This window comes from Carassius auratus, chromosome 28 (assembly GCF_003368295.1).
Source record: "Carassius auratus strain Wakin chromosome 28, ASM336829v1, whole genome shotgun sequence".
NCBI lineage: Eukaryota > Metazoa > Chordata > Actinopteri > Cypriniformes > Cyprinidae > Carassius > Carassius auratus.
Window position 1 is genome coordinate 15,100,273 of NC_039270.1, and position 12,658 is coordinate 15,112,930.

The following is a 12,658-nucleotide window of genomic DNA, read 5'->3' on the forward strand; positions in this document are numbered from 1 at the left end:
GCCGCAGGTGAGCCAGGTGTGTGCTGTGTAGCTGCTAATTAGACGGCCTTTTCCTATTCAGTAAGCCGGTGGAAGTAGCACAAGATCGATGGGCTGAAAGTGGCTCTTTGATCCTGGATACAGGGATGCGGGGAGTCCTGAAATCAGCCTCATGGGACCACACACCGCTTGAGGGACCCCGTCAGCACCAGATTCTCATCTCCACCCTCTAGTAATGGTGTTAAACAACATATCAGCTACACCTGTGTTTATAAGCAGAAACCTTGCAGAAGCGCTTCTCCTGCGCTGTTACTGTTGAAGCATCGCGTCTGATGAGGAGAAATGAGATGACAAAGGTGTTTTTTATTATTTCAAAATTCAATATGAAGAAAAGGACAGCAAAACCAAAAGAACACTGATACAGAAGGCATTAACAACAGCAGGTTTTTGGTTTGGTGGAGAAATGAAAGATACGGAGACGACATGTTTGATGCTTACAGACACAAAGGTTGGGAACAACAGCTAAGGCACAGAGGTCCCCTCCGACTGAAGAGTTTAAATCAATTGTGCAACAGTTGCTCAACGAAACATTCCAGCACAGAGAACGGCAATCTGGCATACGAGTCTCTGAAAGGCAAAAATGTTTATTAAGAGCCCAAACCACACACTCAGACTTCTACAGCCCTTCACATGCCCATCAATACACCAAAACCTGACCCACTTAGACACGGCTTTTTTAAAACCAAGGTTATTTACAATACTTTATGAATGTCGGTCCAATACAAAATACTTTACATTGTCATTCCTACCAAAATAGCTATAGTACAGAAGAGATGTGCTAATAAATACCATTTCAACGTGAACGTCAGATTAGATATTTCTGTAAAGTAATGTGAAAGAAAGAGGTACGTTGCTGTATTTGTGAGGTTAGATTCACCCACTGCAGAGATCTTAAAAAAAAAAAAAAAAAAAAAAAAGTAACGTCGGTCATCATTTATGAAGAAATGTCATCTTTTTTAACCCATCCAATTAAAAAAGTTGGTGTTGTTTTGAACCCTACTGACTTTAATTGCACTGACAAAAATAACATTTTATAAATTAAATCTTCTGTGTCCCATAGAAGATGGAACGACATGAGGGTGAGTAAACCATGATGGAAGTTTCTGCTTTGGATGAACTATCCTTTTAAAGGTGAAGTGTGTAATTTGTATAACATCAAACAGAACAGCAAATATTATGAGACGATTTGGACTTCACAAGGCGCTGCACAAGCCAGTCGGCTTCTTGAAGCAGTGCATGAGAGTTAGAAAATATGTTCTTTGACTTCTGCCATTAAGTACCATGAGAACAATTCAAGAGCAGTCTTCACATTGCCTCCTGGAGCTCTGTTGATGACACAGCGGTTTCAGAATGGGCTTGAGAACCACAACATGTGTTGTGTTTATTCTGACACCTTCAGTTACTCAAACATCTTTTTGTGTAACAGTTAATGTGTATCTTGCTATGTTTTCTTAATGTTAGACTGTGGCATGTTTATATTCAAAAGAAAATGTTAAAAATAAGAAATATAGACTCCACTGTTTTAATAGTATACGCTTACACTCAACCTTTTTCTTAAACACAGGCTCTGTATTAAGCAGCACATAAATCTGAAATAACATACACAAACAGAGCAAGCAACCTCACAGGAAGCAGAAAGCGTCTGACTTGATGTCTTTGTTTTGAACTCATTCCCTGACTACAAGCAGCAAAACGGTTAAATCCGACGGAAGTTGAACACATATTGTTTTAGGCCACGCCCCATCCCTCGCCCTGCCCCAAACTCAGACAAACAGAGCAGTTTTATCAAAAATGAAGTTTGCATTCATTGGGAGGAATCTGCACACAGAACTGGAATAGGAAATTATTTGAACATGACACACTTCACCTTTAAGTGTAAAATGGATCTTAACATTAATATTTTACTATCCAGCGGCTGAATCCTCACTTACAGCCGAGATTGTGAATCAGAAGTCAATGAGTTGTATGTAAATAGATCATTTCACAGAACTTCTCTTTTATGAATATCAAATAATTTGCACTTTCACTTGTACAGTACAGATGTAACACCACTTAGACAAGCAATAGACGCTATATAATTTTTTTTTTTTTTAATAGCAATGCATTCCCATTTCGCACCCCGTTGTGAACATTTGAATGACAAGAGTGCTTTATTGAAATTTTAAGGTCGCATCCTCCTTTGGATCACATGACAGCAATGACATTTCATTGTTTGCGCACCCTGGGCGGGACGCCACATCTCTGAAGACCAGATAACAATCAGACTGCATACAAAGTGATGTCTAGGCCGGGGTCAGAGTCCCAGAGGAGACGTGCTCCTCAAATAAGAGAGTGCAACAAGCCACACTAGCCCAGTTTAAATATGGAGTCGTACATTTGCAATGTAGAAACATTAAAGGTTGGTAAAAATGGAGAAAATGTTGGGCCAATGCAAACTGTCGAGTCCAGCAAGCTTGCAATCTTCCTCACTAAAAATACATCTCAGTCAGATCTGAGAGGCCACCCTATCATTATTATGGATGTGAGTAATCCAGACGGCCCGATCTGGAAAATGTGACGTCCAAACGGTTGTACGTGCAGAAAAGAGACTGAACCCAGGAACTTCAGGAACCATGTTAAAAATTCCATGGATGCTACCATCCAGTCCAGCCAATGTCCGTTTTTGTTCGTTTGCCCAATATATGGCGAAAGTACCGAACACAGGCTCGTATAAAAACACTAGAATAAAGAAAATGACAAGCAGCATGACTGAGGTCATTTAAGATCATTCATCCAGTTAAGTTTCCCGATGAGCTCAACGTTTGTCAATTGAACATGTGAACCTCAGGTGGAGGGGCAGAAGGGTCTTTCCTAACGCCCATACTAGTACCGCATCTTGTAATATGGTTGGGATGATAGCCTTTGTAAATAAAGGCAGCTTGTTTACAAAAGGTATTGAATGAGCTGCAAAAACAGCATATAGACATTAGTCATTGACTAAAAAAATATCTATTTCATTTATATAAACACATGAATAAATAGCCAACTTATAACCCAACTCAGCTACCCAGTACCTCTGTTCAGGGGAAAGGAAAAATTATAAACCAATAAAGAGGCAAAGAAATAGATTTTTTTTGTGCTGTGCCAGCACAGCCGGCACTTTCCATTTCAGACAGTCGCACAAGACACTCGAGACTCTCTCGCTCACAGAATTGTAGCTTGGTATCGTGTAAGTTTTGACCTCTCCACAGAATCCTTTCCCCTTGGATCATGAAGCGAACTAATTGACTAAAACATCTTTATCAATACTCTATGTGACGCCTGATTAGAAATATTAGTAAAGAAGCCAAAACAAAATTGCTAGCTAAACAGTTTTCCCATCTTTACACTTACACTACTGTTGAAAAGTTCAAAAGGGTCAGTAAGATGTTTTTAAGAAGCTTAACAACTAATAATAATAATAATTAATTAAAAAGCAGAACAGATATTTTCAACACTGATGAAGATAGGAAAGTATCTTGAGCACTAAAACATCATATCAGAATGATTTCTGAAGGATCGTGTGACACTGAAGTAATGATGCTGACATTCACAGTTAATAGAAACAGTTATTTTAAATTGCAGTATTTCATATTATTACTGTTTTACTGCATTGCTGATCAAATAAATGCAGCCTTGGTGAGAATAAAGACTTGTTTCAAAAATGTACTGACCTCAAACTTTTGAACGGTAGTATGCATCGCCTATCACATTACATAACTAAAGCTAAATGTGCTCAAAAGCTTTCCTGTTCTGTTTTCCTTTAGCTTGCAAGCTCTCCAGCCTTCACACATCTTTAGCCTGATAACTGATAAGCCTGCTAGCTTGACTTACATGCAACTACCACTTATTTGTCCTTTTTATTGTTTGTAGCTACCATTACTACCAAAGTATAACCAGGGCTTTCTGATTATACAGAAGAGTGACACATTTTTGAACAGAATAACTAACTGCTTCCTCTTTGCCTCCAAAGGTCATAGCATTCTGTGGAGGTTGGCATCTTGCACGACACTGGATCTCTTTGACTTGTTCATTATTAAAACCAGATGTTTTTCAACCAATAACTTATTAAAACTAATCAAGAGACTTTATTAGGGGAGTTTGACTGCAGTTGACCCAGTGAAAGCCTTATTAAAATGGAACTACTTTTCTAAAAATTAATGAAACACACAAATGTTGTACTACAGAACGTTATATACGATCTGAAACATTGGTTTTAATAAGGCATAGGTTGAAAAACGCTCCTTCTACCATTTATGTTAGGTGCAAGTGTGTTTGCTTTTAAATATAGAGGCTTAGTATACCAACATCCCTTTTGGTCTTACAACCAGTGTTAAGGTCCATTCTGTGCTTAATATCCCAATCCCAGCATTCAGCGGTGACACCTACATTTAGGCATCACCTGCTGCTTCCAGCTGACAAAGATTCAATCACAGTAATCAAAATAAATTAAATATAGACAAGCCTGACAGCACTCACATCACTAAAGCACTCAAGAGTTTGAGAGGGCACACATTAAAACAAAAAACAAAAAAAACTTCCCAGCGTAAACTTTCGAGGCCCTGCGTCTTGCGTTTGAGAGAGGGCCATTTTGCTCATATTCACATGAGCGATGCTGGAAAATAAATAAAAACAAAATGGCCTAAGAAATGAAAAAAGGCGAGTCTTCAGGGCAGTGAATGCTGCTACCTGATTCGCCCGTTGGTTTTGGGTGAGCCCAGCTGGGACTTTGGGTCCGGGCTGAGAGAGCTCCACACCGTTTCTCTGCAAGTCTGCATGACCGGACAGCCACTGGGGCCTGTTGAACACACGTCCACAGCTGACCACACCTCGCCCACTAGACCGTCCACCCAGCGCTCCAGCTCGGGCCCCGTGAGCTCTGCGTTGTGTTCGGCTGCTTCCACCTGACCCAGGTGCACTGGGATGTTGAGGATGGGGTTCAGGCCGTGGAAGCTCTGCTCCATGTAGCTGTTCTTGGCCGGCCCGTTGTGCATTCTTACAGCATCCTCTGTGAGAGAGGGAGAAGAAGAAGAGGGGTTTTTCCATGAGGATGCACAAGGATTTAATGCAAGCAAAGCAAAACTGGGATTATGACTGAACTCGCTGGAACATTTTACATTTTTAGACATGAGAAATAAAGAACAGCCCCCCGATTTCATTTTGAGAGGGGAAAAAGATATGACTTTTTGCATTTTCTTCAGCTATGGGAGTTATACAGTAAAACGATGTCATTCATGGATTTATATTTGCGCAATGAACTTTGAAGAAATTTCTTTAAAAAGACATGACAAATCTTCCTGATCCCAAACTTCTGAATGGCAGTGTATATACTATTAAAGTTTTTATTTGTATAATTTCAGTTGTTAAATATAGTCTGTTTTAGTCAATTGATTTATATTTCATTATTTGTATTAGTTTTTCTTTTAAATATTTTGCAAAGACACATTTAATTGATCAAAAGTGACTAAAGACTATGGAAGATGATGAAAAGATGACGAGTCTCCAGCCACAAGAAGTTTCATGCTGTAACTTGACTTTTACGAAGCTTTAATACGTTCATTCTCTTTTTGAGGGCATGAAAAAGTACAGCTGGGATTTTTACCAAATCTCTATCAAAAGAGCATTAAATATCTATACTTTATATTTGAAGATGCCTTTAAAAATTAAACAAAAACTAGACCACTGGTCTGCATCACATCATCTAACATCAGCAGCTAAAAACAGCTAATCATCTGTGAGGACGGAGGTAAAGCTCCTCACACTTCTCTCTCTCTCTCTCCAGCTGCCCTTCACAGATCACCCTCTGTGTCTCTTCCTGACCCCCTCTCCAGGTTGGCCCAGCTCCTTTCCAGAATATGCCATTTCATGCTCACAGGAAGTGCATGGATAGGATGGCGTCGGGCGCATAAACACACTCCATAAACTTTTATTAGCTGTGGGTGCAGAGGCACGGCGAGCAAAAGAACTCGGTGCCTGCCGTAGACATTAATCATACGACAGTCTGGTAAATCACGTGTGTTTATCACCCACCCACTCCCACACCTAACCACAATCACAAGCTCTCCCTCATTAGGAGTGTTTTGAGGACAGATCCACACACCACACTTATTTCAAAATGTCCCTAATGCGCTCGAGATCCCAATCGCGGCCCATGCACAGTAATCTTTTTGAGTTTATTCCAATGAAAGGTGACCCGGCGTGGTGTATTACTCATTCGTGACTGTGAGCCGGGGCTATATATAGGCAAGCAAGCAGCCCAGGAACAGAGCTAGACGTGAAGGCAGAAAGTGCCTTTGAAAACGGGGGGTGGATGACCTGAAAGGTTGAGGCAGTTTAATATACAGCGCAGCACAGTGTCAGACTATGGTCCTCAAAAAAGGCACCTAAAATGCAAGAGGATTAGTCATTACATCTGGAGGAAGAAGCATTTCTCATTCTGCTTTAAATATATGAGCCTTAAACAGCACAGAAATCAAAGCTTCAAAGGCGGAGCATTTTCTCCAGTGATATTCTATGCTATGATGGCCCGTTTAGACCCTGTTTATTTGAGTTTTTTCAACTATGAGAGTTGACAGAAAAAAAACAATATTGTTTGTCCTGGAAGCGATTTATATTTGCCCCATGAATTTTAAAGCTGATGTTAACTTGAATTGAAGAACGTATTTTAACATCCACATTAGCTTTACATGTTGTTGGTTTGATGTGCATGTGATGCTTGCGCTGGTGGATTGGAAGTTATGTTTTTAATCTCTATGTTTAATCCAGTGTTTTATATACTTTTTTTCCCCAAGTCATTTATATAAGTTTTTTTTTCTATAATATTAGTTCTTCTACTTTTTTTTTTTTTTTTTTACTAATTGCTAACAGAAACTTTCTCATTTAAATCTGTGGTCTTGGTCACACTTTATTTTAAGGTCCAGTTCTCACTATTAACAATCTATAACAATTTATAAGTACTACTAAGTAGCCAATATACTAATAATAGGCATGCTAATAAGCAACTAGTTAATAATGAGAATTGTTCCCTATATTACAGTGTTACCCAATCTTTTCTACATTGTCTACATTTTTAATTAATATATATGTTATTATACTTCCGCTTAATTCATATAACAAAAACAATTCTTAATTAGGGTGCATTGATTATATCATGTCTCCCGACTCAACAAATGTCTTACACTGAAGACTCAGTTCAACTGAATCATTAAAAACACCGATTCACTGGTGAATGATGTCATCTTCAGTCTACAGTGGAGCTCTCACCTTGGCGTATGGGCAGGTGTTTGTGGTGGCTCAGAGGAGTGATGAGAAAGCGTGTCTCTGCCACAGGGCTCCAGTGGTGCAGCACACGTACGGTCCACATACCGGGCCGCAGGGGCAGGTTCAGCGGAGGCCTGTAGTGAGTGAACTCCGCACTGGCGTCGATCAGGATGTCGTAGGTGGCAGCGATGACATTGGTGGGGTCAATCCACACCACAGTCATGGTCACATTTGACCCTTTCGCCCACTTCTGCATTCCCACAGGCTCGTCCATGGGTCCCATCAGATTCCCAAAGTTCCGGAATATCCTCTCCTTAGCATCCCAGTCTGTTCCAATCTGATTATTGAGAGAAAAACAGATATTTAACATGAAGGTCAAGAGCAGTTTCCAGCTAATCTTTTAGCCTAATGAAGCTTCACAGCCCCGTGAGTAAGGTTTAAATAGCCCTTTATTTACACAGACCAGTGTTCCCATTCACGCTGGATATCATTTAATATGAAAATGTATTATATTAAAGTCACTTTTAAATTGAGAAGACAAATCAATGCAGTGGGGTGAATAACAGATCGAGCCACATTTAATCACAAACACGTAGATTACTGTTCAAAGGTTTGGGGTCAATAAAATCTTTTGATATTTTCAAAAGAAGTCTCTTAAGATCACCAAAGTTGCATTTATTTTAAGAAAAATATAGTAAAAGCGTAATATTGCAGAATACAGAATATTACTAAAATGTAATATAGTTGTTATATTTCAATACATTTTTATGTAATTTATTCCTGTAATGCAAAGCTGTATTTTCAGCATCATTACTCCAGTCTTCAGTGTCACATGATCCTTCAGAAATAATTTTAATATGCTGATTTGCTGTCCAAAAAAGATTTATTATTACTGTGCTGCTTAATATTTTTAGAAACGTGATACTTTGATTATTTGATGAATATTACATATTTTAAAAGAACACAATTTATTTGAAATAGAAATCTTCCGTAACACAGTACATTATAATTTACTGTAAAAAATAAAATGTATTTTCTTCCTCTTTAAAGAAAGGAACTAAAAAAATCATTAAACTCTGCGTAATCTGAAAACAATTTTTATGCTTTTACATAAATATTTTTATATTGATTTTATATTATTTTTTATATTCTTCTATCACATTTCTCATAATATTTTGTAATTTTAACATAGTTTTAAATATGTTTCCATAAGTTTAAGTAAAATCTTTTCAACTACCCCCGGAACTTGCCAGAGTACCCCTTGGGTAATATATACCCCCGGTTTAGGAATCACTGATCTAAAGCAAAGTTGGAGAGGCAGAAGCAGTAAAAGTGAAGAAGAATGAAGGCAGGAAGTGAGGCAGGAAGAGAACACAGTCCTGAGGCCTCTGAGACAGAGTGTGTCGCTCTTGATGCAGAGATGTGTCAGTGCACCCCTTCCAGACACTGCACAGGCCCTCATTGCTATGGAAGCTGTACAAACATTCTGTATCCTTAAAATTCAAGTCGCCTAAGACACCAGAGTACCGGGATGCCTGAGCTCTGTACGTACCGGTAGCTCCCTAAGAGAGGAACATACAGCCAAATAAATTGCATGAGATCCCATCGTAGGTAAACAGATGGCACCAATTGGGACAGCAAGGACCAGCTGAGATGAGCATAACTGCATCAAACGATCAGCAGTGCCCAGTGTAATGTTTCTCCCACTGTGAGGTCATTTGACTTGAGCAATGGGGGTGCTGGTGGCTTGCAGTCGTCTAACGTTAGCTCCCTCCGGGCCACTCTTAAAAATGTCTACTGAGGACGTGACCGACAGCAGGAGTCTCTTACGCTTGATCCCTCCTCGGCTGTGCCCGCACCTTAGTGAAACATGGCAAATCAATTTGATCTTTCTGTTGGGAAGATGCCTGAGACCCAGCTGGACTTGGTTTAAGCTTTACAGCTCTACTGTCTTGTCTGTGGGTGTCCCCCAAGGACGGGTGCTGGGAAATGACATCAGGCAGGATGTAGCAGAACTCCAAAATTAACTTTTTCCCCACACAGATGAATTAGGAATTGGGATGTACATATTTCTTTATACCATTGTACAAAAAAACTGGGGTCTGTAAGAAGTCTCTTGTTCTCACAAAGCCTTAATTTACTTGATCAAAAATACAGAAATATTGTGAAATTATTAATAATAATTAGTGTTCGACAGAGCGCCAGCGCCTGAACACACAGTGCTAACATTCTCCCTCTTGTTTGTAGTCATCAGATAGAAGTCGCTCTAATAATCAGATAGAACTGTTAAACAAAAGAATTAATGCATACAAAAAGTATTATAACGATTGCTTTTATATTATTAGTAATAAAAAGGCAAACATTATGATATTTTCTCGTTTGCTGTCAGCATTAAGCAAACACACATTTTAATAATTTAAACAAATCTTTGTATGACTAATGATCATTTAATTTCACAAACCTTGCAAACTTAGTCAAATCCAGCTGAGATCTTGTGAAGTGTGTATGTGTATCTAGCATGATCGCATGTTCTCTGTGTGACGGTCGATCTGTGTGAACTGATTGCTTTAAACTTTAAACTCGTAATTTCAAATTATGTTGCGCTTTATGCATTTGCACAGTCATATTCATGTCATTTTCAGTGTGCTGTATGTTAAATGAGTGTTACCCTGACTTTATTTGAAAAAATATTATTCCTAATGCACACAAACTGTTTACTGAATGCTCTGTTGGTTACAGTGTTTACTTCCTTTTTAATTATATTTTTATAAAATATTTATTTATTTTGCAGCGGTTTTAAATTTCAGTCCTCACAATTTTTCTCTTATCATTTCAGACACTTGTTCTATTTAACCATAAGTGCCCTGCGATGTGGACATCACTGGATATTCACCATGATTCCAGTTCGAAGTGTGGATGTATTCAATTCATAGGGCATTAAGTGTGCAAGATGAAAATTTTAATTGTCTTTATTTACAGAGGTATATTATGTCACACTTCTCTAGTAAGTTTTGTCTGTGTGTGAAGACGCTGCAGGCAGCAGCACAGCGCAAATCCATGAATTAATGTTCTGAAGTGAAGTTAACTTCAACGGATTTCCCCTGTTTAGGGTGTAGGGAGCAGTGAACACTGTGTAGGGATCATGTCAATAGGAACACAGTACATTCACGTAGCTCTCTTCTAACGAGTTGGTCATATGAATCAGCTGTGTAAGATAAGAGAACATGCTAAATATGCAGAGCTGGATACTGAATACAATTCAAGCAGTCATTACTCGAGTCTTCAACTGCATACATCACAAAACAAAGATCATTTGTTATATTTCTTTTTATTGCTCACATTATTATTATTGTCACATGAAACATTAAATATTTTAACTCAAAATACAGTAGAGTGATTGTTGACTTAATTATAATTATATATATATAAAACTAGTTAAGAGATGATCATATGCCGTTTAAAGTCATCTATCCACATCTAACTCTTGTGTGTGAAATGGAACATGTACCCTTGGCTTCCAACAGATAAACTGAGGGCGGTTCAGCGTGAAGTCATTATTTTATCCTCATACTCGTGGCAGACAAATCACTGATTACGCCAAAGGGCAAGATGACAGGTATGGTGCTGCCTGACAGCTAAATCAATAAAGAACACCTGAATTATTGGTTGTTTAACGGAGTATGTCAAGCACAATGTGCAGCAGTGTAAGATTGCCAATAATATTCTGAGGTCAATTTTCTTAGCAATGCATATATTCTGAGGGTACCACGGGGGTGATTCGGCACCTATAGACTGCCAAGACATTTTTACTGCAGTGAGCCAGAACAAAATACGCATTGTCTTAAAACTTTTATTTATGAAACACCGCAGGATGACAGTTTCTGTTCATGAATAAAAATTTCCAACAGAAAACACATAAAATGTGCTACCCATCACACCAAAAACACTTCCTCTCCAGTGTGTGTTGTTATAAAGTGAGTTTACTGACCTCTGCAGACTGCAGTCTGTTGAAGGTATTGGGTGGATTGGTGAACTTGAAGAACTGCTTGGGCATGACCCAGGTCTCCAGGGTTTCAAGTTTGCTGGTGGCCAGGTTGGTGGCATGATGCCTGACCAGGTATCCCTGGAACTCATCAGACAGGAAGTAGATGTGGACAGACACAGGATGTCCCATGGAAAAATACCTAAAGGCACAAAATAAATCATTTAACCCTTGTTTAATGAATCACAACGCTTAAACTTGGGGTCCAAATTTACCTTTCATCTACATTTGCCAAAGGGGGTCTTTGTTGGGGATTTTTTTTTTTACTGGCCATAATGTTAATATATATATATATATATATATATATATATATATATATATATATATATATATATATATATATATATATATATATATATATATATATATATATATATATACATACATATAAATATACATATACATACACACACACCTATCTACAGTATCTATCTATCTATCTATCTATCTATCTATCTATCTATCTATCTATCTATCTATCTATCTATCTATCTATCTATCTATCTATCTATCTATATTTGTCTGTAATATGTTGGGCTTACCTAGAGAAATGTTCAATCCCAAATATATTACTCATGATTTTTTTTACTTGTATAACACTACTTTCCATTTGCTTGGGGTCTTTTAAAAGCAAGTATTACCTGTAAACGGTTGCATTTCATTGCATCAAAGGTTAGAGTAGACGTTTCAATAGAAAAAAGTTTATCTTTCTCAAAAAAAAAAAAAAAAAAAAATTCAGCAATGCAACGGTGTTCAGCATTGTTCATAATAAGATTGTTTCATAAGCACCAAATCAGCATATTATTCTGATTTCTGAAGAATCATGCAACACTTAGGACTGAAGTAATGGCTGCAATATATACATATATATAGCACTGTAAAAACTAATATAGGACTTGCTTAAGACCAGTTATTGGACTAATAACTGTCTTTGATATTTCAAAGTTTCTTCACTTGAAAAAAAAAAAAAAAAAAAAAAAAAAGCTGAAACAAATTCTGAGCACCCAAACCAATCATTCTGTATTCTGAGTGAAGTTTATTTTTTCTGGACGTGGGGTTGTAGTGAGGTGAGTGAAGCGCTGTGCTGTGAGACACTGAGACAGACAGACAGAAGGTGGAGCAGCAGGAGCTGATAGAGACGCAGGCGTCCATGCGGAGCGGACGGCTGCTCTCACAGAGATCTCCACCCTGAGCTCCTCCGCCGCGCTCTCATCAGTATTCCAGCACAAGCTAGAGGTGCTCCATCCCAGCACCACTCGCCTGACAAGCAGAACAGCAAATATTTTCACCGGTGCCCCC

General features: G+C 38.4%; 1 protein-coding gene across 1 annotated transcript in view; it reads right to left on the bottom strand.

Annotated features, from left to right (window-relative positions):
• Window positions 1–322: 322 nt before the first annotated feature.
• The window catches only part of LOC113046962 (xylosyltransferase 1), a 56,985-nt gene continuing 44,649 nt past the window's right edge, over window positions 323–12,658 (bottom strand). Inside the window, exons 9-11 of the mRNA XM_026208133.1 lie at window positions 11,306–11,501; window positions 7,321–7,654; window positions 323–5,065 (exon numbers count right to left, since the gene is read on the bottom strand). Of these exons, the coding sequence (XP_026063918.1) occupies window positions 4,743–5,065; window positions 7,321–7,654; window positions 11,306–11,501 (853 nt within the window). The 3' untranslated portion in view covers window positions 323–4,742. The remainder of the gene's footprint in view (window positions 5,066–7,320; window positions 7,655–11,305; window positions 11,502–12,658) is intronic.